Source organism: Coloeus monedula (genome assembly GCF_965178545.1).
Source record: "Coloeus monedula genome assembly, chromosome: 17".
Lineage (NCBI taxonomy): Eukaryota > Metazoa > Chordata > Aves > Passeriformes > Corvidae > Coloeus > Coloeus monedula.
This window is the reverse complement of record NC_138797.1, coordinates 6,902,566-6,930,400: the sequence shown is the minus strand read 5'-3', so window position 1 is coordinate 6,930,400 and position 27,835 is coordinate 6,902,566. Positions and strand designations below refer to the sequence as shown.

At 59.1% G+C, this 27,835-nt stretch overlaps 2 protein-coding genes across 3 annotated transcripts; one reads left to right on the top strand and one right to left on the bottom strand.

Annotated features, from left to right (window-relative positions):
* Nucleotides 1–229: 229 nt before the first annotated feature.
* On the bottom strand, nucleotides 230–8,777 carry LOC309579394 (bactericidal permeability-increasing protein-like). Its single transcript, XM_082292678.1, has 15 exons — nucleotides 8,639–8,777; nucleotides 7,602–7,716; nucleotides 6,873–7,001; nucleotides 6,291–6,446; nucleotides 5,842–5,905; nucleotides 3,829–3,892; nucleotides 3,280–3,371; nucleotides 2,939–3,115; nucleotides 2,654–2,713; nucleotides 2,362–2,529; nucleotides 2,019–2,086; nucleotides 1,737–1,779; nucleotides 1,312–1,375; nucleotides 776–852; nucleotides 230–510 (listed from the first exon to the last, which is right to left on the bottom strand). The coding sequence occupies exons 1-15, from the start codon at nucleotides 8,751–8,753 to the stop codon at nucleotides 463–465; spliced, it is 1,440 nt and encodes a 479-aa protein (XP_082148804.1). The 5' UTR covers nucleotides 8,754–8,777; the 3' UTR covers nucleotides 230–462.
* A 5,308-nt stretch (nucleotides 8,778–14,085) lies between these two features.
* On the top strand, nucleotides 14,086–27,004 carry KIAA1755. Of its 2 annotated transcripts, XM_082292639.1 has the most exons (15): nucleotides 14,086–14,543; nucleotides 17,295–17,492; nucleotides 17,993–18,928; nucleotides 19,172–19,292; nucleotides 19,402–19,566; nucleotides 20,108–20,231; nucleotides 20,548–20,665; nucleotides 20,883–20,969; nucleotides 21,054–21,170; nucleotides 21,493–21,591; nucleotides 21,762–21,910; nucleotides 22,821–22,959; nucleotides 23,216–23,338; nucleotides 23,922–24,113; nucleotides 24,193–27,004. In XM_082292639.1, the coding sequence occupies exons 1-15, from the start codon at nucleotides 14,541–14,543 to the stop codon at nucleotides 25,159–25,161; spliced, it is 3,540 nt and encodes a 1,179-aa protein (XP_082148765.1). In that variant the 5' UTR covers nucleotides 14,086–14,540; the 3' UTR covers nucleotides 25,162–27,004. The 2 variants fall into 2 exon arrangements, with proteins under 2 accessions (XP_082148765.1, XP_082148764.1); XM_082292638.1 differs by having other exon boundaries at nucleotides 17,993–19,292.
* The last annotated feature ends 831 nt before the right edge of the window (nucleotides 27,005–27,835 follow it).

Sequence of the window (27,835 nt, the reverse complement as noted above, 5' to 3'; positions counted from 1 at the left end):
TCAGCTGCTGTTCACCAGCAGCCCCGGGGCCCTTTCCACTGTGCTCTTTCCAGCCACTCTGCCCCAAGCCTGGAGTGGAGGATGGGACAGCGGGACACAGGTGTTCCATTGTGCCTCGCCAAGGCCATGGAAACAGCCCAATGAAGTGGTCCTGATCCAGCTCCAGCTCCCACCTGGCCCAGTGCAGCCCCAGGCACAGACAGTGACACTGACACGAAGGCCCCAGCACCGGCACCTTTATTGCTGCTCAGACGGAGGGAGGGGATAGGGTGGCTCAGGACAGGGCACCCCCAGCTCTTGGTAGCACCAGGTGAGGCCCCAGAAGGAGGATGGAGGGTCTGGGCCAAGGCAGCAGTGCGGGACACTGGCAGGAGCGGTGCCCTTTGGCTCTGGCAGGGGCAGGGAAGGGCAAAATGGTGAATGGAGCATTTGCAGTGCTGGAGGGCTCTCACTGCCTTATCTTCATCCCCGGGGCTGGAAGTGAACATCTGCTCCGAGCAGCAGGAAATTCTGCGAGAAAGAGAGGAAGCGCTGGGCTGCCACCGGCCCTGGCAGCTGCATTGCCCGGCACCCACCACATCCGGGAATGGAGAATGGATTGGCACATGTGCTCTGGTTTGCTGCTGGGCCATTGGGATGTCGGCTGAGAGCACCCTCCCATCCATCACTTCCCAGCACAGCTGGGGGAACTGGATTTGGAGGCTGTGCTGGTATGCAGGGGCTTGGGGGCAGCGGGATGGGCTCCAGCTGGGACCAGGTGCTCCCCCTCACTCACCTGGTAGAACCTCACAAGGATATTGGAGAGCTGAATCCTGTCCAGAAGCGGCAGAGGGAAACCCTCATCTAACCGGGCTGGAAAAGACAACACATGTCTGCATTGGGATGGGAATGGGAAGCAAGGGAGCACAGAGCACACAGAGAAAGTGGCCACCGCCTTCCCCCAGTCCTTTTCTCTCCTCTGCTGCTCCACAGAAGGGCTGCTTGTTGTGCCATGACACTCCCCTTGGCCCCTCCAGCCACCAGCCCCCCTCTGGTCTGAACTGCTGGCAAGGCAGGAGAAGCAGGGATTTGGGGAGAGGGTCTGGAAAGCATTAGGATATGCACAGGGCTCATTTTTTCCATTGCATTTGCTGCTGGGAGCCTGTCAGAGCAGCAAGAGGCTCCCACTGCTTCACTGCAGCCTCCTGCACGCACTTTTCCCCCAGATCAGCTGTGGCAATGAGGATTTAATTAGCGAGCTGGCACCACTTGGATGGAGCAACCTGAGTGTAGGGTGCTCCAGCACCCCCATTCTCCCCAGCAGGTTCTCACCATTAAGACGTGGGAGCAAGCTATTGGAAGTCAAGATGTTCATTAAGGACTGCATCGTTCTCACCTGGGGAGGGGGGAGAAGGGGAGGAAAAGCTTTAGTCTGTGGGACAGGAGATGTGCAGGCACTGGAGGATAAGTGGGAAATGAAAATGAGATGAGGAGCTGGGATGGGCACACACTTTGCTAGAGACCAGCAGCTTTGTCTGGCCACACTGGCAGGGTGGGAAATGTTGGGGTGAGAGCAGCGAGGGATCAGGCTCCGCATCCTTTCCCAGCCTTGCAGGCTGAGGCAGGAGGTGGCTGCAAGGTCAGTGTGGGGTCCTGGGTGCATCCTCAGGTCCTGTGTTGGGAGGCAGGGGGAATGAGCTGTCCCCCAGAAGGCTCCCAGCTCCATGCTGGGGGCTCTGGTCATGGTCATAGCTTACCTTGAAAGTGCCGACAGCAGAATCCTTCAGAGAGAGCCTGATCCTGCACAGGGACAGAAGGGGTGCTTTGGAGGATGTCCCAACGGAGGGAGCAATTCCACCCGCCACCCATCGACAGCCACGCAGATCCCTCTCCCTCCAGCCCCAGCTCATTCCCTCCCCACACCAAGCCCACATCCCTGGGACCTTCCCACCCCCCCTCTGTTGCTGGGCACCCAGAACAGAAACAACCCCAGAACAGAAGCCACCCCCTGCCCAGTCAGTGGCTGCTCCCCTCTGTACCTGCCCACATCCAGGCTCCCAACTATGTGGTCGGATCTCACATTGATGACAGCAGACACGTTCCCTGTCTGGGGAGAGAGCACAGAACGCTGGCAGTGCTCACCCCACCTCACCCCAAACCAGACACCCAGGGGAACGGCTCTGACCAGCTGAAACACAGCAGGACCACTGCCCATCCAGGGACGTGTTTGCACCCAGCATTAAACCTGGAATTGTTCTCTTGACGCCCCCACTGCACCCGGACAGCACCCGGAACCTCCCCTGGCAGGATCTGGGCAACAGGACTGGGCTCAGCTCAAACTCCCTTCTTTGCCCCACTGCCACAGGCTGTGCCTGAACTCACCAGGCTGAGGAGGAAGAGTGGAGCCAGACTGGAGTTGGGAAGGATGGCATAAGCCTGGGCATCCACAATGGGATTGAGCGAGATTCCTCCTGGTCCAATAGTCAGGAATGGAGCAGTGGGAGTGGACAGCCTGAACTTCACTGGCATGTTTGGGTACATCTCCTCCAGCTGTGTGGGCATAGGGAGAGGATGGGAACAACGGCACAAACCCCCGCTCCTGCGGGAGAACACCTGGCACAGAGCAAAGCCTGTGTGTGCAAGAGCTCTGGGCAGGCAGGGCCAGACTGCTCACCTGGGGAATGAAGGCTGAGAAGGTGGAGGTGTCCAAGCTGAATCCAACATCCTTTGGGATCTGCAGGGAGACGACTGTCACACTGGGGCAATGTGGCACAGAGGAGCCCATGGTGAGCCCTCTCATCCCCACACACACCCGTGTCTGACAGCCCAGCCCCATCCCACAGCCCCCAGCTCTCTCACTGGGGCTTCTCCAAGACTGCTGGCTGCTCCCAGAGCTCTTCAGCAAATGGAACCTCTTCCAGGGACGCAGGGCCAGCCCTGTCCCACTTGTGCCACTCACCATGTCCTCCGTGATTTCGAAGACCAGTGCCCCGGCCTCGTGGTAGGCAATGCCGGCTGTGTTGAAGAAGTAGCTGGAGGCTCCAAAGTAAACCATGCGGTCGTGATCCGAGGGGAAGGCCAGTGGCAGCGGTGAGAAGGGGACGGTGGAGCGGTGGGCCAGGGAGTAGAACTCACCCTGGGAGGAGGGAGAGAGGTGGAGAAGGGGTGCAAATAGCGGTGGGCTTCACCTGCTGACTCAGGCTGGCAAACAGCTTTTGCAGCGGGTACCAAAGCCTTGGTTCCCACCTGCCTGTGGCAATGGCATTGGCCAAATCAAGTGTCCCCAGGGCAGCCTCTCACCTTCAGGCCTGCATCCAGAGACTGGGCGGTAGCTCTTGGGGCTGCCACCAAGGAGTAATCAATCCCAGTCTTGGCATCTATCCTCGCTGTGACTGTAAACAGAGGGAAGAGGTGAGTGAGAGGGAGATGGTCAGGAAAGCTGGGAGCAGATGGCTTCTGCTGGCATCTGGGCAGTGCCATGCCTGGACTTCCTGGTGCATCAGCTCAGTACCAGCTGCATGTGTGCTTGCTTCTGCAAGAAGCAAAAAACCCCCATTTTCCTCCTGGCTGTTTCTCCTGTCCAGCTCCTGGACCTGAGGAATGGCCTGGGTCCCCCAGCTAAAGCAGCCCGAGCCCCTGCCAGTCCTGGAGCACAGATCCTGGAGGGATCTCCGCAGCCAGACAGGGCACACAGTGATTTGTCTCTGCCTTCTCAGGTGCTCCCCAGCACCCAGCTTGGGTGCCAGAGCACCAGCAGATGGGGAGTGGACACAAGGTAAAACACTGTCCTCGTGGCTGGGAAAAGCTGGAAAGAACTGCTCCTAAACCCACATGCAGCCCCCTCAGTACCTGGCAAGGTCTGGACGTATGTCTGGAGCTCGTTTCGTACAGACTTGTCCACAATGTCACAGATCTGTGGGACAGAAAGGCCACAGAGCTGAGCGGGGGCAGCCAGGTCACAGCCCCCACTCAGAGCCTCAGCCACGCTCCCTGCTCTGTGACAAAGCCTGCTTAAATAAAAGAGCACACTCTGTGATGATTGTCTCCATTCATCAGGCAGCACATGAAGTGTCTAAGAACCAAGCAGGGCAGGGTTTATACCTACAATCATCTGCTTGCAGCAATTTCCCCTCGGCACAGTTGAGCTCTGGGGAGGCCCTTTGAAGGAATCTCATGTGGCCCATGCAGGAATGAACTGGGCTGAGCAGCCAGGACTTGGCTGAAGAAGACTAACAGAAAGGATTAACCCACCCTGCAGGGGCAGGAACACCGACTGCACTGAAGATGAGCTCTGCTGAACTCCTGCAGTTCTGTGTGCCAGGGCAGAAGAGTGCATCCCTCTGCCTCTGCCATCCACTAGTGAAGCCCCAGCACTAGTGGGGATTTTCTTGCAGGCTCACCACCAGCCTGGGAAATTTACTGCAGGACGCAGGCCTGCAGATGGCTGAGGAAATCTGCACAAGCTCCCTTCAGTGTTTTCCCTGTAATGTCACAGCAGCCACGGGCAGGATCTGTCCATCATCTGTCTGACTGGGCATGCAGCCCACAGAGCTGATGGTGAGATGCAGCGCTGCGGAGGGGCAGTGACCCCCTCATCTGACAGAGATGAGGACAAAGACAGGACAGAGCCTTGGGTATGGCCTTAGTGACAGCAGGTTGCAGCTCTTCCCTGTGGCCAGTGATTTTTTTCTGTCTGTGCTGGAAATGCCCCATCACTGCCTGTGAGGGTGTTACTGCAGGCAGGCAAATGCAGCCCTGGTCCCAGTGACTGGGATTTCCCCGTGACCCAGATTTCCCTGTTGCCTGGATTTCCCTGTGACTGGGATCTCCCTGTGAACGGAGTCCTGGGACTGGGGGAACAAGGACTGCCCAAGCATTGCAGTGAGTGCAGGAGGCAGACACCGGCTGGGCTGGGTTGTGGCCCAGCTGTGCCCAGGGATCCTGGTGCAGCTCACTCCCTGCCCCCGCCCTCTCCTGCCCATTGCCCCTCACACCATCACTCCACAAAGACAATGAGGAACGTGTGTGGGGCAGACAGTGCTTGAAGGAAGAACAGAGGGCAGTGGGGTCCCTTTGCAGTCCCAGAGGTGCCCTCCTTCCAAGGGACGAAACAGCAGAAAAGGCCTCTGAGGCCTGGTGTTGCTCTGCTGCCAGACCATCTGCTGCCATGGGCCCCAGGGGCCTTGGTAAAGGTGTTGCACAGAATTGGGAACAGTGCCTGGGCAGGATGGGATCTTCTGCAATAGTGGGATTTACCTGATCTCCAACTGCCTCCTTCCCAAGCAAGGTTCACATCCAGAGAGGCTGTAACTCATGCCAGTTATCCTTGTAGTAATTATTGCTAACAGCTTGTTTCCATGTCTTTTTGCAGGTCTCCTGCATGTCAGTGTCTGTACCAGGCAGCGGTACCAGAGCTCCCTGATCCCCCTCAGTAAAACAAAACACCAAATGTCTGAAATCCAGGAATGAGAGTTTCCCCTCAGTGCTCCCCAAAGCCCTCCAGAGCATGGCTGCTTAAAGGACAGCTCTGATCAGGTTACAGTGAGTTTGGCTGAGACATAACATCTAATTAACTGACCACATGGAAAGAAAAGTTTTTGTTAATTAGGAACCAGTTATGCTGGGCTTTGGTAAAGGCTCCAGGTTTCAAATTCAGCCTAAGTCACATGATGCTATAGAGCCTGCAATGCCTATTCCTTTTGTTTTTACTGAGTTGGCAACACAGTCGTGTGCTCTGGCTATAGTTACATCCCTACATCTGATCCTTCCAGCACTTCACCTACAGGTGAGGGCTAAAGACCACCAGAAAACCCTGGAGCCCTGCCCTCTAGCCCTGCTAACCTATGACAATTGTTCACATACCTTGTCCTCCAAAATCTTTCGGAACCTGGACTCAATAGCCCCGTGGAAGAGGTTGTAAAGCCACCTGCAGAGAAACACAGAGAGAAGCCCTGAATAGCTCAGATCCACACTGCTGAAGTGTGTGCCCAGGAAAGGGAGACCCTAGAGATGCAAGACCCTGGGAACATCATTCCCACACTAATTTGGCATCTGGCTTTGCCCCAGGGTTTGCATTTGCAAACAGACTCACTGGTAAACCACAGAAGTCTGGTGTCTGCCCTAACCACACCCACCCCCTGAAATGTGCAGCCACAGCAGGAGAAACTCAGGCCAGATGTAGGACCGGGCAACCTCAGATTTGCCAACAACTTACCCCTCACATCGGGGCTACATTCCAATGGCAGAGCCACATTCCCATGGCAGCTGGGCTAACACACACTGTTTCCAGACCTTCCAGTGAAGTTACATACCCCAGCCTGCCCGAAAAGAGCACCCGGACTCTGGAGATGTGGGCACTGCACTCCGAGGTGCTCACAGTGGGCTTCCCAGCGGCATCGCTGCCCAGCCTCAGGCTGATTTTGATGTAGACATTTTCCGCCTTCAGGTCAAATGAGCCATGGTCCCGGCTGCAGGGATGAGAAAGGGATGTTTCTCAATGCCAAGGCCTGGTGAAGGAACCTCAAGTCTGCTTCAGGATGAATCTATCTAGATCAGTCTCCCCCTTGTATGGTGCATCCAGAGGAGACATGGAAAGTTTTTAAACTCAGGGGAAACAAATTTCACTGGCACATAAACTAGGAGAGGTAACCTTTAAATAGAGGGGACTGAGAGTAAGTAGAGGTGGTGGAAGAGAGACCTGAGGTTCCATGCAGCTCCCCCATCGTGTGCCTCGTTCCTGCCTCCCACCCTGTTTTATCCATCACATCTGGGGGAGCAAAGTGACAGCTGCCCAAAACACAAGGGAGAGGGAGAGGAGGAGAAACCTGTCCAGATCCAGAGAGGGAGACATGGAGTGAGTGCCTGAATGGGGAGAGGAAGAGCTGGGCACGTACACAAAGAGAAACTTCACCCGCCAGTCCCCATCCAGCTCCGCAAAGGCGTTGGAGATGGAGACCTGCAGGCCCACGTTGGAGATGGGGGTAATCCGTGAGTACGGCAAGTGGAAATCACGAAGGCGTAGTCTAAAAATACATGAATGAAAAGTCATGTTATAGTGGTTCCTCACTCCCAAGCACAAGGCTGGGGAGGAAGGAAGAGGGAGGGAGAGAGGGAGGGCCGGGGTGGAGTCACTGCACTGGCAGCATCCCCAGCTGTAGTTCTGCTGCTGCAAAGCTGTGCCTGGCAGGGACACGCAGAGCAGAGCGGCACCTTTGTGAATGTGGCCCTTGCAGCCACCCACGGCAGCTCCAAACCCCGCACAGCAGGAGCAGAGCGGCATCCAGGGCAGCAGGGAGCTGGTATTTCCACAGAGGCTGGGCTCCTGCTCACATGGGAATGGGTGCCCTGGTCCCACAGGCAAGGCCATCTCCACCACCCAGGCTTTGATTGTACAAAATCCACCCATACCCGGAGTGCCATCACCCCAGATCCCTTTTTCCCACTGGGCAAGGAGTGAAAGGGGAACATATCTGCCTGAACCAAGGACAAAGCCAACATCTCAGGGGGCTGTGGAGGGGACAAGATGGTCCTCACTGCCCCAGGAGCTCCCCACCATCTCCATCCCTTCTGCCCCTTTCTGGGTTGGGGGGCAGTGGGTTGCTCCAAAGACTGGCAGGGCTCACCTGGAGAGCTCATAGCGCACCTTCCCCACATGCCCAACACGAGAGTCACCGGACATGTCTGGCAGCTTCAGCTGGGCCAACTCCTTCTCCAGGATGGTAATCCCTTGCTGATGGGCTGCAGGGACACAGGGAGATCATCACTGCCATCACTGCTGCAGGAGCTGGAGCACACGCCGGTCACACAACAGAAGAATCAAAGAAAACATCCAGGTGATGCCCTGGCTGCTTTCCACCTCCCAGGCTGGCTTTAAAGTAAACCTCCATTCACAGAGCCCTGTGAGCACACAGGCAATGCTGCCTGGTGCCCTGCTTGCAGCCCCAGGGGAAGGTGGTGGCCACAGAAAGGAGAGAGATGTCCCAGTCCTCACTCTCCAGGCTTCAAACTGGGTGAGGTGTGTGGGAGGTCAGAGGCACTGTGCTGCTCCATGTCCATTGCCAGCAGGCAAAGATGGATGGAGTTTATGTCCCAGGGAGCAGCACGGCATCACTGGATGCTGCACCCCTGCCTCCGTCTGGGAAGGGGAGTCACGTTCTCTCTCACACGGCTGGCAGAGCTGCTGGGTAAATGAGCTGTTTCTCACACAGTGCATTTCCATCCATAACTGTGCTCTGCTGGAGCCGGGGCTCTGCCTGCTTCGATAAAACCAGCACGGGGCCCATCCATCTCTGTCACGGCCCCCCCCCAAAGCTCCCCACCTCTTCTCTCTTCTGCAGCTCCCTCCTCCAGGGCTCAAAGCTTGGCTGCCTGGACGTGCTGTGGGACCAGGACCCTCCTGCTGTGCCAGCCCACAACACTGCCTGCCTGCAGCTCCCTGAGACCCCACAGGGCTGGTTCCCCTCTGCAGGGGCTCCATCAGGTTGTGGGGTGGAGGGCAGACAGGGGCAACAGGGGAAGCCCTGGGCGATGGTGCATTTGGCACCTCTGTCCGAGGATGTCCCCATCCTGCCCCAAGACCCTGCACTTCTCACAGGGTACCTGGCTCCACACCTCTGCCACCAGCACATCTGTGAGGAGAGAAATCAGAAGCAGAACCCACCGTAGTCCAAGCCGGCCTGGGTGATCCTCACCACGAAGCCGGGGTTGGTGGCTGTGGTGAGTGCCAGGCACAAGGCCACTGCCCCACAAGCCACCACCAGGCTCTGCACTCCCATCCTGGCTTCCTGCAATGCTGTGCTGCGCTGGGCTCTCCCTGCCCACACCCCACACCACCTTTATATCCCTGCAAAAACGGGAACCAAAAGCGAGGGTGGTGTGCGGACCCACGGGGGGCGTCCCCAGGACTTCCTGCTTGGCCACCGCCCTGCTCCTCTGTGCCACTGGCACCATGGCACGGCCCAGCACAGAGGCACACCTGGTGCCTCTCACTGAAGGCGGGGAAGGGGCAGTGGAAACTGGGAGGCAACAGCCCAATTTCCAGCCCTCTGTCAGTGCCAGCGGTCCCTGCCTGCTGCAGCAGTGGATGCTCAGTGGAGCAGAGCTGGGTTTGGCACTGCCAGCTGAGCCTGACAGAGCCACATTCCTGCAGCCTGCACCCAGCAAAAGCTGGGAACAGCCCGGGCTGCCCTGGAGCAGTGTCCCAGCCCTGCTGCTCCCCATCCCTCTCCCTGTCCTGTGCGTCTCCTGGTTACTCTGTGAGCTGCTGCTGTCACACCACGGACCTGCCAAAGGCACCAGAGCAGCCTTGGGGCGCCAGAGCAGCCTTGGGGCACAGCAATGGCTAAAGAAGGCAGGGCACAGCTTCTCACCTCATGTGAGCAGACCCCGGGGACTCCCACACCCAGCAGGGCTGGCAAAGCAGCACCTGCTTGGGCTGGGCAGCTGCACCAGGGCAACTCCATCAGTGGGGTGCCCTGCACCTCCAGGCCCTGTCATGGGGCTCCTGCACAGAGCAGCCATGCACAGGAGGAGACATCCATCACCCCAGCATCAAGCCCCAAAGACAACACTTCTGAGGCCTGACATGTCACAGCTCTTGTCACGATGGCTGGAGACAGGGGCAGGAGCCAGGCTGCAGGCAGGTAGGGGTGAAAGAGGAGCACCCCTGTGCCCCCCCCAACCAGGAGAGCTGGGCTGGCTGATCTCTTCTTGCAGGACCAAAGTGAGGGAAGAAGAAATGTTTCAGTTACTTTCATTTCCTGTTGGGGTCCAGGCACAGGAAAGCCAAGGCTGCTGAAGCAGGCAGATCTCATGCTGTATCCAGGGAAGTCCTGGCTGCCAGAGGCAACATCCCTGAGCCAATCAAGGATGTTGTGAAATGCAGCTATTGCTCAACCACAGCAATCCCTCGGTGCTGCAGCTTCAGGAGACCCCAAGGGATGAGGCCACGGAGTCCTGGGTGCCCGTGCGGGAGGAACTCGGCACGTGGAGATCGAGGATGGAGAGACCAAGGCACTCTGTTCCCCTCTGCCTTTCTTCCCACGAGTTTTCAGCAGGGTCACTTGCAGGCTGCCTGGCAGACACCCAGCAAATGCCCACTGGGCTTGTATGAGCGGCTACGGCTTTGGAAAGTGGCACCGCAGTCACTGTCAGCTCTGGGACCTGGGAAACAGGGACATGGCAAGGACGGCACCTGCAGAGAGGGACGAACCACCCAGGGCAGGGCTGTGTCCCACAGGCGCCCACCATCACCACCCACGGGCTGTGAGTCTCCATCAGTGCCAGCCCAATCCACCCCTGGGAGCCAGGAGCCCACGGGCAGAGCTCCTTTTGCCCAGAAAGAAGCATCCAAGAGCAGAAGAGAAAGGCAAAAGGCCAAATCCCCACTCACAGCCTCTTTGGCATTGTGACCCTGCCTGTCACCCATCATCAGCTCTTATCTGGGTCTGGCGCCGTTTGGAGCAGGAGCTCCCAAACCTGCCATGGTGACAGCCCATCCCACTGAAGGGCTGCTTCAAAGCAACATTCCAGATGTTCAGGAGGAGCATTGAGGAACCAGAACTCTTCCATGAGGAGAAATGAAATTTGATAAGGAATAGCACAGAGAGGAACTAAAGCCAGGAAGTCTTCCCCCTGGGTTTGAGCAAAGTTTGAACTGAAAGAAAGGCTTCAAAGAGCCGAACCCTGACCAAACACTGCCATGTTTGGCAAGGAACAGCCAAAGCCACATCTAAAGCTCAACATATGTGCCGGTCCCAGTAGTGCTTCCTGCAAGTGGTGCTAGAGGGGATGGAACATGAAATCCTGCCCTGCCTGACCCAGTCCTTCAGACAGGTAAAGGCTTCTCCCGCCAAGCTGCTCTGCCTGTTCTGGGAGTGTGGGGTCTGCTCCACTGGGGAAAGGCTGGTTCCCCCAGGCTGCTGGAGAAGGAATGGGAATGCTCAGATGGGAACCAGGAGCCCAGGAGGGCAGGGACTTGCAGGAGTCCTGCGCTGCTGCTGCTGTCCTTTGTCCAGGACTGCAGGTCAAGACCCCTCTCTCCACTGTCCATAGGCCACCCCGTGCTCCCCAGGTCAGGAGTCCCTCTGGCCCCACACGCTCCTCAGCACGTGTGGCCAGTTCCCCATCCTGCCCCAGCTCTTTCCACGTCTCTCTCATGATGCCATGGCTCAAAATATCCTGCAGCCACGTGCTGGGGTTACCCAGGGACTACAGGGACCGGCCTGGGTCAGTTCTGCTCCTTGTGCTGTTAGCAACCCAGGCACATATGCCATCTGCAAGGAAATCCGGACACATTTGTGTTCCCTGGTGACATAACCAGCTTGGGAATTCCCCGGGCAGCTTGTGCCAGTGCCAAAAGCTTCACTGCTGCTGCTCATCAGCCTTCTACTGGCAGCTGTATGTGGGTCGGGGAAACACCAGGGAAAAACTGGGGACTCGGCAAGAAAAGTGAGAGCAGCCTGGCTGGATTTGGAGGGAACTTGGAAAGAGAAGTCGTCAGCCCAAAATAAAACCTCCCTTACCCATTTCCAGCCAGGACAAATTCATTGTCACCAGTAGAACTGGGCTGTGGTCAGGATCTGTGGCAGCTGTGGTTGTCCCTACACCAACAGGGACTTCACCAGAGCTCGGAGAAACCCTGTCACCAAGGTGTGGGGAGCTGCGGCTCCTGCCCACTGCACCGTGTGTGGTGTCACAGCCTGACGCTGTCCACTGTCACCTGCACATCTCTGACTGCCTCAGCCCCAGCAGCAACTAAAAATACAGCTGAGGAACATGTGGGGGCTCCTCCACATTTGTTTTCCCAGCTGCAGGCTCAGCATGACCCAGCCTCGGCTGTTCCAGGAGCTGGGAGGGCTCTGGGCCAGCGCGGGGTCACTGCTGACGCCAGCCCTGACCGCTTCATCCAACACAGGCGGAGGGGACACCCGGAGGGGACCCCAGAGTTCACACAGCCAGAGCCCCAGGGGGCAGAGCCAGCAGCACATGAGGCCCCTGGATGTGGGGATGTGGGCAAGAGCCACCAGGGTCCCACTGGGAACCAGCCCCAGAGACCAACACTAATGCTGGGCTCACCACCCTCACCCTGCCTGCACCCCAATATCCCAGTGACATCCCAGAGGACACTTGGGACCAGCACTGCAGTCAGTGTGTCTCCCTCTGCCAAGGGCTGCACTCCCCCAGACAGGCGGGCTCCTCTCGCAGCAGATCAGCTCGTGACACAGTCTGGGAGCCTCATGGGAGACAAAGGGGACACAGAGAGCCGAGGGGGTTGATTTTGCCGAAAAGTAAAAATAAAAATGCAAGAATGGTGACCTCGGGCAGACCTCGGGGGGATCTGAATGGTGGCTCTGTGCCGGAAGAGGGGCAGGGCAAGAGGCTACATGCAGCCTGTCCCTGCAGCTGCTCGGGACAAACAGGACATGGAGAACAGGAGCAGCAGAGAAGGGTGAGCTCATGGGGTGAGGGGCCCCAGGGGCACCCGGGTGGCCCCCAGAAGCTCTGCCTTTTGCTGGACTTGCTCCCCAGCACTCTGACTCCCAGCCTTGCTGTCTGAGGCTGGCTGGAGGGCATGGGGAACTGCTTTGGGGGATGTGGGAATGCGTGGCTGGAGCTGCCGGTTACCTTCGCAGCGTGGCCCAGCTGAGCACAGATGGCAAGAGACACCTCGAGGTGCAGGTGGGGAGCTGCTGCTCTGAGTACAGGGTGGTAGGGTCCCTCTGGGCTCAGATCCACATCTGTCTCTTCCTGCTCACCAGTATCACAGAGGAATCGATCCACTGTGCTGGTGCCAGGACACAGTCACACTGTCCTCCTCCCCGCTGCCCTCAGCGCCCTCTCCTGGCCCTGGTGTCTGTCCATCACGAGATGCAAGAGCCACAGCTCTTCGGTTCATTTCAGAGGTGACCATGCAATTAAAAAAGGTCACAGCCTTGAGCTCACCTTCCCCTGCACTCAGGGGAACTATAGAAAAACCTGAAGGTGGTGAGTGAACTAACACAATTACAGGAGAAATTGGCCGCTGGTGAGGATGGGGAGCTGCCCAGCTGGTCGCAGTTGGCACTGGGAATGCTGAGCAGGGGCTTGGAGCCAAAGGCCAGTACTGTGGGGGGGCTCAGCTGGGTGCCCCAGGCTAATACCCGGGGCCAAGCTTCAGCCCACCCACACGAACACTGGTGCCTGAGCCCCTGCAAGACTCGTGATCCATACGGGCAGTGGGAGGGCTCTTGCCAGCTCCCAAGGAAATGGGAAGCAAACGTGAAGGCCTCGCTGGCGCCGTCCTCCCTCCCACATGCCAGCAGCCCAGCTGCACCTCCTCCCGTCTCTGCTTGTTTTCACAGCATGTCCTTTGGCCGCTCGCTGATCCCTGGACAAATGTTCACTAGTGAGACTGCCCCGGCAGCCTGCAGCCCACGCTGTGGCCGTCCCACCCTGGTCCTGTCTCTTTTCCCAGCCCCAGTCCCGGCCTTGAGCCCATTCCCACGAATGCAACAGTGGAAATTACTCCAGCCTGAGCAAGGGGCAGAGAGGCTGAGAGCGCTGGACATGCACAGGGCTGGCAGAGCTGGTGATGCTGTGCCCACAGTGCCTGGGGCTGGGAGAGCTGTGCCCAGCATGCCTGGGGTTGGGAGAGGTGTCTGTGCCCAGAACTGGTAGGGCTGTGTGAAGCAGCACTTTGCCTTAGGAGACACCAAATCTGTGGCTTTGGCTCTCATGCTGGTTGTTTTTGTATGGCTCTGGTTGCTGAATCCCATGATCCTGCCCCCTGGTAGGTCCTTCCCATCCCTGGAACAGTGAGAGGCACTCACTGTCCTCCTGCTGTGCTTTTGGGTCAACTCAGAAATGGGACCTGGGAGCCACAGGATCCATCCAGGACACAGACCAGTCCCGGGGGATCACGCTGACGCAGGGTAGATTGGAAAAGAGGGGCACTCCCCACAAAATGCATGTATGAGCACATCTGCACACATTACACACACACGCACATGCAGCTCTGCGTGTTCCCGCTGTATTCCAGGACCTTCCGCCTGGAGCTGCTCGGGGGCCAGGGGACGGGAGGCGCTGCAGGAGGACCCCCGGTACAGCCGCCTCCTGCCACCCCCTCGGGGTTTCTTTCTCCCTCCGCTCCGCTCCGCTCCGATCCCATCCCATCCCGCCGGGAGCCGCCCCCCCGCCCTCGGGGACACACAGGGCGACTGCCCCCAGAGGGCTCCCGCCGGCGGGCACAGGAAAGCGGCCCCCCGCCCCCGCCCCCCCCGGCTCTCTCCGGGCCACCCCCGCCAGCCCCTTCCCCCGCCCCGCCCCGCTCCCGCTTTCTTCGCCTTTTCTTTCTTTTCTTTCTTTTTGTTTTTTCTTCTTTTTTTTTTTTTCCCCTCAGAAGAGGCGCGGCGGGCGGAGGGGGCCGGGGGCCCGGGGCTGCCCGCCCCCGCCCGCGGCTCCGGAGGCGCCGGCGCCGGGAAGAGCCGCCGGCGGAGCGGGGACCGGCCGGGGGCCGGAGGAGGAGGAGGGACGGGACGGTCTGTGCCGCGGCCCCCCGGCCCCTCTGCCACTTCCTGGGAAACATGGTAATTCCTTGGGGCATCCCTCTCCCTGCCGCTGCCCCTCCCCGTGGCTGCCAGTCCCGCGGGCACCGGGTGGGCACGGGGTGGGCAGCGGGAGCGACAGCAGAGGGAGGTCGGGAGCGAAGGTGGAAGGAGGTGCAAAGGCAGAGGTGGGTGTGCGTGTGAGGGCACAGCTGGGTGGGAAGGCAGAGGCAGATGGAAGGTGGAGGTGGGTGTGAAGGTGGAGGTAGGTCAGCGTGGAGGTGGAGGTAGGTGTGAAGGTGAAGGTCAGTGCAAGGATGGAGATCAGGTGTGGAGGAGGACGTGGCCGTGGCCGCTTGGGCAGGTGTGTGCGGGGCTGCATCCTGCGACGCTTAAACTTCCCTGCAGAGTTTGTCAGGGGGATGGGTGCAGCGAGCGGGAGCTGCCGTGTGGGCCGTGCCGGCACAGGGGGATGCTCGGCAGACCGATGGGATCATTCGTCACCGCAGCCGGCACGTGCCGTTGCCCCGGGCTCTGTGCTGAGCGCGGCCTCCCGCTCCGGGCCGGGCTGAGCGCTTGCATCGTGTCCTGCCAAAGCTGGTGACAGCAAGAGCTGCCGGAGAGGCAGAGGAATTGGTATTCAGGACTTGTCCCAGGCTCAAAACTCGCTCCTTCCTGAGCAGGGGGGGAGAAAGGAGCTGAAGCTGAGTCACCCTGTGGCTTTGAGCATGGGTTAAACAACTTCACCACACCAAAACCCCAAACCCCAGCCCGTCTTGTTGGTGTAAACCACTTTAAAAATATGGGTATTTGGGGAGAAATATCAATCTCTATTTAACAGCACTTTGGCTTATTAAAATGGAAATAGCTTTGCAAATGTAAATCTCCTTATGCTCCCTAATGCCTTTGTTCCGGCTTCGCTCCCTCGCAGTGGGTGGAGGGACTGGGATAACTGGCTGCTTTTGGATTCCTACGGGCTCCTGGCCGGCCCGGATGTGGCTTCGCCTACAAACTCAGAGCCACTGCACCATGGTTACCCCAAAAGCCTCCCTCAGTGATGAAGTGCTTTGTGACACTCCATGAAAACATTTTTAGTCAGTCATTCCAGGCCAAAATATTCCCCAGCACAACCCAGGCTGTGTCTGGTGCCTCCATCGGTCCCTGGTTCTCTCCTGATACTGGCACACGCAGTCCCTGCTGCTGGATGAAGTCCTGGGTGATAGGTGGAGAGGAAACAGCCTCAAGTGGTGCCAGGGGAGGGTTAGACTGGATACTAGAGAAAAATTTCTTCACTGAAATGGTTGTCAAGTCCTGGCACAGGCTGCCCAGGCAATGGTGGAGTCTCCATCCCTGGAAGGATTTAAAAGACTGTTGAAGGCAGGTCAGGCAGTTCCGGCTCATCTCGTGTGGCAGTGTTCGGAGCTGGATGGATCCTCCTGTGCCGTTGGGGCTCCTCACCTCAGTGTTGGGATGGGGAGATAGAGCTTGGCAGTGCTGGGCATGGAGGTGGTAGCTGCACCAGGGCCCCACTGGAGCAACATGGAGTGGGGTGCTGGGCTTTGCCCTTCAGCAGGGATTTTCCACAGTAAGGTCTCCAGTCCATTCTACTTGTCTACTTGTCTAGTACATTCTACTACGCACAGTAAGACAAAGCTTGAGGAGAAAGGTCCAAGGACAGAAAGCCTGGACAGGAAACACATTGGCAGATCAGGGCCCTGAGAAGGGACTGGCTTGCCTCCTCCTCTGCCTAGCTCTGTGGCTTCTCCTGTCAGGTGCAAGGGCAGGAGATTCCTGTGCTGAGACATGGAAAAAAAGTCCTGAAGAATTAACCAGAGCATGACAGCAAAGTGCTTTAGCTAAAGCGCATTAAAACTAATTAAGCTGCATTAACCGTGGCCCCTTTGTCTCTGTATGGGCTCCTGGATCAGGGATTAGCTGCCTGAAACTAATGCTCACCTTGAGCTAATCCCACCAGACTTCCTGGGTGCTCTTATGGGAGCAGGTGCCTGGAGGATGCTCCTCTTCCCCACTCACCAATGGGTTCCCCTTGACAGCTGTGCCAGAGTCATCCCTGCGCTGCCTGGAGCGCAGCCTGGGCATCACAGGAGCCGTGGGATGGCTTCCCTCCATGTACCAGCCGTGCCACACAGCCTACAGCTCCTGCAGCACTGAGGGAGTCAACTGGGAACTGCTGGTTCACACGTAGCACAGACCCAGTGTCCTCGCCCCGCTCTGGGGCAGTGCGGGGGGATGCAACGCGGAAGAACGCTTCCCAGAAAATGCAGGAATAATTTTGAGTTTGGCGAATTCAGCAATGAGTCTGGACCAAAACACCCTATCCATCTTCAGATGTTTGTCCTTCCTCCCATCTGCTGCATTCCTGCAGCGAGCCGCGGAGCCCGGCACAGCCCCACAATCTGTCTGGTCTGACTCCGCTTAACCCCTCGGCTGCTGCGGCTCCTCCGCCTCCACATGGCTGGCGGCCGAGCAAGGCGGCTGCTGCCTCGGGGCTTATCCCAGGCTCCTTAACCACAGCCCGGCGCTGGGAACCGGACCCGCCGTGCCGCACGCCCCGCCTGCGTCGTGCTTGCTCTGCTCCACTCCCGGTTCCCTCCGTTTCCAGCGCAGGAGGGTTTGGAGCCCCTGAGCTCAGCAGCATTGCCAGTGTGGGTGTCCCAGGGCCCTGACAGTGGCACAGTGCAGCGTGGGATGGTGGGCAGAGGCACCGGGTCAGGGGGAATGGTGTCCCCGCTGCGGGGCCACTCTCCCACCAGCGACACTTTCCTCCCGCAGGATGCCGGGTCGCTGGATGCGGCGGTGCAAAGCGCTCTCCAGGCTCTCTACCCCCCCTTCGAAGCCACTGCTCCCACCGTCCTGGGCCAGGTGTTTCGGCTGCTGGAGACCAGCTACCAGGGGGATGGGCTCTGCTGCCTGCTCCAGTTCCTCATTCCAGCCAAGCGGCTCTTCGAGCGCCTGCGGCAGGCGGCCTGTGTAAGCCCCTGTGCCCCACCATGGTGCCCCCATGAGCCACTCCTGGACATGGGGGTTTTGCCCTAAGGAGTCCTGCCTGCATGGGCACACTGACCTGTGGGGTCCCTCCCTGCACGTCCACTCCTTGTGCCATCCACTCCCTGCAGAGGGGACCATAGCCCACCCAGCTCCCTGGGACTGGTCCAGCACATGTGGTCTCTGCAAGAAGGGCAGGGGGACTCTGGAGTCCTCTTGTCTTGATCCTGGAGAGGCTTAAGCAGGGGTTTTCCCTCTGTAAGCACATGGGTAGACTCCACACCATGGGAATAGCCATGGCTCAGGGTGGGCTTGCAGAGCTCTGCTGCAGGGGCTTGGCTCAGGGACATGCATTGGGTCACCAGGCTCTTTCATCCTCATCACGGGAAGCACAGAGCAGGGCAGCAAGAGCGCAGGGTGGGGGTGGCTGGGAGGCACAGAGCTGGCAGGGCTCTCTCATGCGCTGTGTTCTTCCTCCCTCCCAGGCTCCCTACTTTAACCGCATCTTTCTCCATGAAGGCTGGCCCTTGTGTCTGCATGAGAAGGTGGTTTTGCACCTCGCGCCGCTCAACCCCCTCCTGCTGCGCCCTGGGGACTTCTACCTGCAAGCAGAGCCCTGCGAGGAGCACACGGCGCGTGTCACCGTCAAGCACCTCTCCCTGGACTTGCGCTCGGTGGAGGAGACACCAGTCCCCGAGGCCACCCACGCACTGCTCTTCACCAGCGCATGGCTGGAGGAGGTGAACAGCAGCTGGGCCGGAGCTCCCCTGCACACCTGCCTGGTGGCCACCGAGAACGGTGTCACCCCACTGCCGTGGAGCCGGATTGCTACGCCCGAGTTTACTGACAAGCCCAGGGCTGGAGCTGACAGTGTGCCTGCAGATGCCTGGCATGAACCTGCTCCTGAGACTGCACCTGAGCTGGCAGCACCTGGCACACCTGTGCCCCATGGCACAGCCAATGTCCCCACGCCCTACAGCAACATTGTGGGCACCATCCCAGGCTCCAAGGCCACCTCTCGGACGTCAAGCCAGGGACGATACCCAGGACTGATCAAGGTGGAGCAGGCAGGGCTGCGGAAGAAGCTGGCCCCACTGGCTGTGCCCAGCCTCAGTGAAATCATCAGCCAGAACCTGGAGGGGGAGTATGTAGACCTGCTGGAGCAATCCCAGGAGGACATGGACCTCCTGACCAGATCCCTGTTGCCCCCCTGCCTTCCAGGGAGAATAAAGGCTGGGGCTGAGGTGAAGCTCCCATGGAATGGGGGAACAGAAGCAGATGCCTGGCCCTGTGGGGGAGCACTGAGCTCAGAGGAGAGTCCCTGCAGCCCGTGCCTGGGGAGGAAGCTGAGCCAGGAGCCAGGGCCACATGGCCCAAAGTGCCGCCAACGTGACTCCTACATGGCTGCACTGCAGAACCCGGTGAGCTTCGGCTCTGGGCTAATGGCAGCCATCCTGGAGGAGCCAGACAGCCCCGGCCCTGAGCTGCCCCCTGCCACCCCCCGTGAGACCCCCGCACAGCACAGGAAGGGGGCTGGCAGCCCCAAGCTCCTCACCCGCCAGTCCCGCCGAGCAGCTCCTGGGGTGCCGGGGCAAGGGGGGTTGGTGCAGCGGGGCAGCCCCCAGCTCCCCCCAGGTTCCAGCCACAAGTTCTCCTTCCTGAAGGGCACACGGCTAGGGGCAGCCCCCGGGGATGAAAGAGTCACTGGCCAGCACGAGGGGGCCTGGAAGAAGATGTCGGCCATCTACTCTCCCAGGATGGGCAGAGCCAGGGCAGCAGGGAAAGGTGCTGTTCTGTGGGGCTGCGGCGCCTTGACCAGGCACTGCTGGGGCTTCGCTATTCCTTTCCTTCGCTGTGTGTCGCCAGCTTCTCTCTCCTCTATCCCCGTGCACAGGTACGAATGCAGCCACTGCTGCTCCCACGGAGGAACAGTGCCCGGAAAGTGCCAGCTGCAAGAATGGTCCCTCTGTGCCCAGCACTGGCACTGCTGGGCAGGAGCCTCCAGCCTGGCAGGACCTGCACGCTGGGCTGCTGCGCTCAGGCATCATCTGCCTGCCAGGTACTGCTGGCACCACGAGCCCGGGGCATGGGCGGGAGAGGTCTCTCGATGGAAACACAGGCTGCTGGAGAGGGTGTTCTAGAGGAAGTTTTCAGGGCTTTGCTGGAGGCCAGAAATACTCCAAGCAGAAAATTTCCTTTCAGCTGGGCAAAAACGTTAAAAACATAAATGCAGGCAGCCTGTGCAGAGCAGCTGCCCCAGTCCCAGCCGCCCCAAGCCCTCCCACACCATTCCTCTCCAGTGAAGCTGTTCAGCTTTAGCTGCCAAATACTAAACATTTGGCTCCTTCTTTTTCCCAAGAACCAAAAAGCAGTAACAAAACCCATCTTTTTCTCAGGAAAACCATCCCCAGCAGCTCTGGAATTCCAGGCATTCATCTCGAGAGCCCCCCCGGGCTGGCTCTCCCCCTCTGGAAGGGCCCGAGGGGCTGCACCTTGGCGGGCCCTGAGCTGAGGCAGAACCGATGGGTACCCCAGCCTATTGTGGGGTGCTCAGGTGTGGCAGGTTGCTGCCACAGGGATCACTCACCTTTTCCCCACAGGGAGCTCGGACAAGCTGGGCAGGGCCCTGCTCCTGGTGACCACCAGTGGCAGCGCCTGGCGGGCTGCGTGGTGCTCAGCTGCGGAGCTGACGAGGCTCATCCTCTACCTCTGCTCCCTCCCCAGGTAAGGGCCAGCAGGACCAGCCAGGGAACCCCTGCTGCTTCCTGGCTCAGGGCTCCCAGGCAGCTCCCAGGCTAAATCAGGATGGGTGTCCAGCATCCCACACACTCTGGTTTGGGCACATCCCCGAGGACCCTGGACCATGCCCCTGCCAGAGGCACATGCTCTGAGCCCTTGGCAGAGGCATCCCACAGGGATGAGGCACCACCTGTGGCTGTGGGTTCCTGCCTGCCTGGGGGTGCAGAATGTGGGAGGGGGCTTTGAGAGGGTCCTGCCCTAGGGAAGGACCCCCCACTCCTGCTGTGTTTTGCCTCACCAGGCAAGAAGTGAAGAATGGCGAGAGGCGAGAGGCAAAGGACGTTGGGCTGACGGTTGTGGTGGATGCCAGGAAGCAGCCGCCGGCTCCCGTCCTGTTCTCGGCCCTCCGCTCCGTCCAGGTACGCCAGGCTCTGTGTGCCTGTGCCACAGACATGCCAGGGGTGTTCCTGTCTGGGAGGGAGTGCTGCCACCCTTTGGGGGTCCCTTGGAGCCTTGCAGGGCAAAGGTGTGCTGGCGCTCCAGCTTCAGCCAACCCAGGAAACCCCGGCACTGCCATGGGTGACCTGAGGGCTGTGTGTGGGGTTTGCCCCGGTGATTCTCCCCTGCCTCCCACAGAGTGTCTCTCCAGGCTGCATCCACAGCATGCTGCTCCTGGCCGAGAAGGAGCTGGTCTCTCACCGTGAGAGGCTGTCCGGGGTGCAGGTGAGCCTGTCCCTGTCCCCTGGGTTGGGGCAGTAGGGGATTATTCCCTGCTCCAGGCAGCCTTACAAGCCCTGTGCCCTGCAGGTGGAGACCCTGACATCGCTGAAGGCTCTGGGCCGCCACGTCGACAGCTCCCAGCTGCCCCCAGAGCTGGACGGTGCCTTCCCCTACTGCCACGGCGAGTGGGTTCCATTCTTCCAGGTGTCTGTTACCACGCCAAGAGTCATTGCCTCACCTCCCCTGTGTCCCTCTGTCCCCACTGCATCTTACATGTCCCACACACATCCCTGGAAAAGTGACAAGAAGGCCTGGGAGAAGGGAATGAAAAGGAGAGCACAGGAGGGTCAAGCTCCTTCCTACCTGCTCCTGCCTGCAGCTGCCCATCCACCACCGCGCTCCCTTCCTCATCAGCTTTAACCCAGCACCTCACAGTATTCTCTGCTCTGTCCCGGCACTGCTCCTCCTCCTCCTTCTCCTCATGGGCAGGCTGCCCCTGCTGACCCGCCGTGTGTGTCCCCCACAGAAGCTGCATCCCTTCACAGCCGGCCTCAGGCGGGCATCGGAGCTGCTGCAGTGCTGCATCCAGGAGCTGCGGAACACCGATGCACTGGCAGGGACACAGGTAATGAGTGGCAGCACCACAGGTTGGGGACATTCCCAAAGTGCCCATCTGCAGTGAAGCCACAGCAACATTTCACTCCAGTTGCCCAAAACTTGGCATAACCACTCCCAGACTGGCTGCTGCTGAGGTGAGGCGCCAGGTAAGACAACCAACCCTCCCTCCTGCCACAGGATGCGGCCACGGGCATCAGGAGGCACCAGGAGCTGATGCAGAAGGTGCTGAGTGACCCTCAGCTGGTGCGGGTGCAGCGTGAGGGCGGGTTCGTGCTGGCCAGGCTGCGCAGGGAGGCCGCCCGCCTCTGCGCCTCCGACCACGTCAGGTAGGACGGGGCAGTTCCACTGGTCAAGGGGTGCCAGTGCCAGGGACGCCCCCCCGCTTCTGCTGGCTGACAGAGCCACCTCCCCATGGACAGCCCAGTCCCCATGAGCCCAAGCTCATGTTGCCATGCTCTCTCCTGCTCTGGAAGCATGGAGCACGTCTGGGACAGCCCATTGCAAGAGTCCCCTCAGCCTTAGTGGTGCCAGATCCCTGGGAGGGTCTCCTGCCCCAGGCCAGGCCAGATCTGTCACTGCTCTGCAATGCCGGCAGCAATGCCTTGGGCTGGGCTCGGGAAAAGCCACTAGATGGGGCCAAGTCCCGGCCGTGCCGCGCTCGGCCAGCTGTGCTGTGCTCATCCAGCCATGCCGTGCTCGTCCGGTGATGTCGCGTTTGTCTGGCCACGCCACACTCATCCAGTGGTGCCATAATCCGGCCATGCTGTACTCCTCTGGCCATGCTGTAGTCAGCCAGTGATGTTACCCCCACCTGGACGTGCCATACGCATCCAGTGATGCCGTAATCCGGAGTTACTCAGCCAGCCGTGGCACACTCACCCAGCCGTGCTGTAATCGGGCCATTCCGTACTCACCCGGTGATGTCGCTCTCGGCCGGTAATGCTGCACCCCTCTGGTGATGCCACACTGGTCCAGCCATGCCACGCTGCTCCGTAGTCCATGCATGCAGGCAGCACTGATTCACTGCTCCCTCCTCCTCCCTTCTCTCGGTGGGGTGAGGCTTTCCCATCCCGTGGTTCCTGCCATCCCTTTGTTCCATGGGATGGGGAGAAATCCAAGTGCCTGCAGGGTCAGAGTCAGGACCCAACCAAGAGACCTGCTCCCCTCCACCTTGTGCATCAGTGAGCTCACCTGGCAGCAGCTGGCACTGATGGTCCCTCTCCTCCCAACCCCCAGGGCTGGTATGGAGTTGGCTGAGGGGCTGTACAGTCAGCTGGAGGAAGAACTTCACGACCTTGTGTCCCAGTCCAACAGCTGCCTGGAGCGCCTGGAGTTCCTCCGCAAGGTCCGGGAGCTTGAGACCGAGTTTGGCAAGGTGAGCTGGGTGTCCCTGGGGTGCTGCAAGTTGAAGTTGCCCTCTGTGGTGTTCCATGGTTAAGTGTTTTGGTCACATTTCCTATGTTTTTGATGATGACGGAAGCCTGGAGAATGACAGGATTGCCTGAGCTTTGATTTTCATGACGGGCGACTGTGTGTGACTGAGCCTGGGCTGGGATGCCTGGCCGGGGCAGGAAGGGGAGGTGCTGCTGCCATGGCCAGTCCTGCCTGATCCCTGTTCCGCTCTCTCACAGATGGGGTCATGGCTGGATGGGGAGGCAGCGGCACGGCTGCAGGAGATGGGCACCGAGGAGTGGAGTCCCGACAGCTGCCAGGGCTCCACTGAGCACTTCAAGGAGTTCCTCGCCCAGGCCACAGTACGTCTAGAGGGACTTTTCTGTAACAGAGATCCCCTGGCTTTGGAAAGAGGCTTCTGGGCAGAACTGGGTGTCCCCGAGCTGTTGAGTCACACTGCAGTTGTCAAGCTGCTGTTGTCAAGCTCAGCATTGTGGGGACTCTGGGCAGTCCTGTTCCAGTAAGGGGGTGGCTGCGCTGTTCCTTGATGTGTGCTGGGCTGGGACTACTGTCCCCAACCCCTGCTGCACTCCATCGATGCAGCTCCTTTTTCCTGCAAAGCCTGGGCAGGAATAACATTGTGATGAGGATCTTCCTGTTCCCCTGGATGTGTAGGCCCTTTAGTCACGCACACCACAGGGAGGGTGAGGCACAGTGACCCCACTCGGGACAGGAGGTGCATTTGGTGCATTTTGAACAAAGCCAGGACAGAGCAGAGATTTGGAAAATCCCATCCCTTCATTTCTTCTCACTTGCCCGGAAGTGTTTCCCATCCATCTGTGATGGTGATGCCGAGTGCTGCTTGCAGCGCGTCACCCTGTGCACATATCCCAGCTCCACACCATTCCCAAGCGTGGAGCCTGTTCCTTCCTGTCGTCCCTGCAGGCTCGGTACCAACATGGCCTGACCCTGTGCCAGGAGGCGGCTGAGGTCCGAGACACGGCATTCCCCGAGACAGATGCCTTCCAAGTGGCTGCAGCCCTTTTCCAGACAAAGCTGATGAGCTTCTCCAAGCAGCTGGAGCGGCGGCAGGCAGAACGGGAGCTGCTGCAGGAGCTCGCCCGGTTCTCCAACAAGGTGAGTGAAGGGGATCTTCCCCTGCAGGACATGGTGCTGCTGGTGGCCATGAAACCAGCCGCTCTTACCTCTTTTGTAGGTGGCGGGGCTGAAGCTGGACTGCCGGCAGTGCTCAGTCCGGGCGCAGCGCGGGGAGGGCCAGGCACTGCGGTGCCTGCAGAGATCCTTCCAAAAGCTCTCGGTGGAGTTCGCCCTGGAGAAGCTGCAGGAGATGAAGGCTCAGGTGCGCAGGATGCAGAGCAGCCAAGGGTTGGCAGCCTGGACAGAGGCACGGCACAGGTACCAGGAGACCCGGCAGATCCTGGAGGAGATGCTGGCAGAGCTGCAGGAAGCCTGGGGAGCACAAGTTGATGGGCAGGGAGACTCCTCCAGCCCCCCCAGCCCAGGGTCTGCAGCCCCTCACACGGAAGACCCAACGTGCAGAGCAGCCCCCAGCCCCGAGCCAGTGGTGTTGGGGGGCAAAGCGTTGGCAGAGCAGCCAGAGACCAGCACTGAGGGGCCAGGACAGTCCCAGCCCAGCATCTCTCCTGGCTCCACGCTGGGTGTGGAGCAGGGTTCCCTGCAGCCCCACTGCCAGCTGAAGCCTCAGGGTGCCTGCGCCTCTCACCACCACATCTCTGCTGACACCCCCCATCCCAAACCCAAGAGCAAAGCCAGCCTGGGAGCAGCAGGACACCTCACCCAGGAGTGCAGCCAGCCGCCTCGGAGGCGTCCCTTTACCCTGCCTCCCTGGACACGCTTTCCAGGTGCTGACCCACTGTGTCCTACGGCTGTGCCCCATGGGGCTGCCTCAGATCCCAGCACACCTGGTGCACCAGCAGGGCCACGGCCAGAAGCTGCCCAGTACTTCCAGGTTTCCAGCCAGAGCAGTTTCTCCTCTGAAGACTCAGACTCACAGAACTCCACAGAAGAAGCCCCAGCAGCAAGCCTGGCTTTGCCTAGGGATCTTCAGAGTCCCAGACCACCCTGCCCCTCCGAAAAGGCCCACCAGATCATTTACCTGGAGAACCACCACACTCAAAGTTCAGCTAAAGGAAATGCCAAGTAACCAGTTCCTCCAGTTGGGGCTGTTTCTGTCCAGCTGTTTAAGTCTCAATCACCAACCGGATGAGACTTCGCATGATCAGAGGTGGGATGCTGGAACTTCTTACCCCACCCTCAGGCCTAGAATCTTTGGTTCCCTGTCCTTAGTGCTCTCCCTGCTGTGGATCAGCAGTAATTCCATCACCAGCTCACAGGATTCATTCACAATCTACCAGATGTGTAGCAATTCTCCCATAAAGTGCCTTTATCCCTACCAGTGCCTTGTCTCAGGCAGTAGGGAGGGTTCCCACATCAGAAGCTGTGCCTGAAGCATCCCAGGGGAGTGCAGACCTGTGAGATGTTCCTGCCACTGACCGTGCTCCCTGCTCCACTGGATGGTTTTACCGTCCCCCGTGCTGCTGCTGCAGCCCTGGCTGAGCCCCAGCAATGGGCCCTGGGTTTGTGTGTGCTCATTTACACAGGACTAACTCCATTAACATTAATAAACCTGAAGAGAAACACCTGGATGATCCTCGTGGAGGAGAATGAGAAGTTGTGTCCCACTGAGAGCCAGGTGCTTGGGTTCTCACCCAGGCTCCAGCTGCTCCCACCACCCCAGCACAGTGCCCACAGGCAGCTGGTGCCACCAAGAAGGCCCCCTGTGCCCCCCACATGGGCTGTGCCCACAGCCTGGCTCTCCTGCTTGCTGCCAGCACCTCGGTCCTACTCAAAGGACCCTTTTGTAAGGGTTAAGTGCCTCAGTCTCCTGTTCTCCCTCCTGGTACATGAGCAGAACCGTGTCATCCTGCCCAGCCTCCCCACTCTGTTTTGGAAACGCGCTGTCCTGAAGCCTTTGGGACCCGTTTGGCCTGGGTGCGACCTTGCCGATCCCAGTCCAAAGCAGCCTGAGGTCCCCAGAGACCCTGTCCCCGCAGGCGCGTCCCCGCACCGCCCGTTTGGGCATCCGGGAGCGGGCGACGGCAGGCGGGACCCCGGCTGTCGGGGCCGGGCACTGGCCGGCCGCCCCCCTGGGCAGCCACAGCATGAGCTAATCAAGAGACATCAGAGGAGAAGCAATCTCTGCCCGGGAGGCCGTTCCAGAAAAACACACTCCTCCTCCCAGCCCAGCACGGTCATGGCTAGTACCCTGCGGGATGCAAAGGGCACTCGCCCATCCCAGTCTGACTGAGCGTCACTCATACCCCCCTCAGCCTTGTTTTTGCCAGATCCCGAAGCCAAGCCCCGCTGAGCTCCTCTCGGGAGGTTACGGCCCCAGCTGCCCCCCGTGGGCGCCACACTCCTCCTGTCTGGGTCATTACCGAAGCATTAACGCGACCGACCCCAGCCCTGCCCTGTCACAGGACCTCCCGCCTGTCACCACCCCTAATCCTAGCCAATTGTCTGCTCTTTACTTCTCCCTACAATTTTTTTAGACTCCATCTTTCCCAGCTCAACACCGATTTCCTTACTGACAATTCTGTGCCTGCTCCACTGAAATCCTGGTCACTGAGTCCATCCCATTCCTTTTGCTTTAAAAGTCATTGTCCTAGAGACCCCGGACAGGTCTGCACAGCCTGTCCTGTGTGAGCCTAGAGTTCATCCCATTCTCCAATAATGCCACGTCTTAAACGGCACCAAGGCCACCAAGGTGACTTTATGATATGTCCCTGCTCCCCATCCCCATGCCCTCCAGCTGAGGGTGCCCACTCCCCATCCCATGTGGCCAGTGCCAGTGCAAGCTGGATGGGGCCCAGCTCACTGCAAGAACCAAAAAATCTTTTTTCCCTCCAGCACCATTCCAAGCCAAGCCTGACAGTTCCCTTGCTCAATTTTACCCTCTGTTGAGAGCTCATCTGCTGTATCCCCCCCATTACAGTTTTTAGGTTGGAGAAATAGCACTTTGCAGTTGGAAACAGAGTCATTTTTCAAACCAGATGGAATTACTATTCTTCTGAATAAAGCAAACAATGACTTTCCTGTTGTTTTCTTTTTCCATAAGTAAAATAAAAAAGGATATTTTGCAAATCCTGAGTTTAACTGATAACAGAAAGGGGAATTTCCGGCCCGTGTCTGGAGGGTGAATGGTTTCCCTGGAAGAGTCCTGTGCACTGGAGAGCCATCAGCCCCCACAGCTGGGTGGGCACACCTGGATCCCTCCTTCCCTCCTACCAAAAAGTGTTCTGCAACGTTCTGCAAAAATTTTCTTATCTCTGCTGATCCTTCAGCACATGATTCATGACTCCCAAGTTTGACCAATTAAGCCATAACCTTTCCAGAAAGGCAAGTACAGGAGTTAATCAATGTCTCCTTTCCCTCATGAAATGGCAAAATCGTATGTCAGGGGCTGACAGGGATCCAGCAGTGTGGGCTGGTGGGTGTCCAGCAGTGTGGGCTGCTCGGGGTCTGGTAGTGCCAGGGCGCAGAGCACTGGAGTCAGCCCAGCCCCAGAGGGAAGCTCCCACAAGACCCCAGGAAATACTTTTTTCCAAAGGAAAAAAGGTCCAAAATGTTGGATGCAGCAGACAACCAAACCAGCCCAGAGAAATGGAGTGCCCGTGGATCAGGCACAGATCCCAGCCCCAGGGAATGACCTTCTCTTCCCCATGGCAGTTCCCGGGGCAGCCATTCCCCCTGTGGTTCCTGAGCCCTGCTCCATCAGAGCAGACAGTGTGTGGGCTGGTGCAGAGCAGGGGGATCTG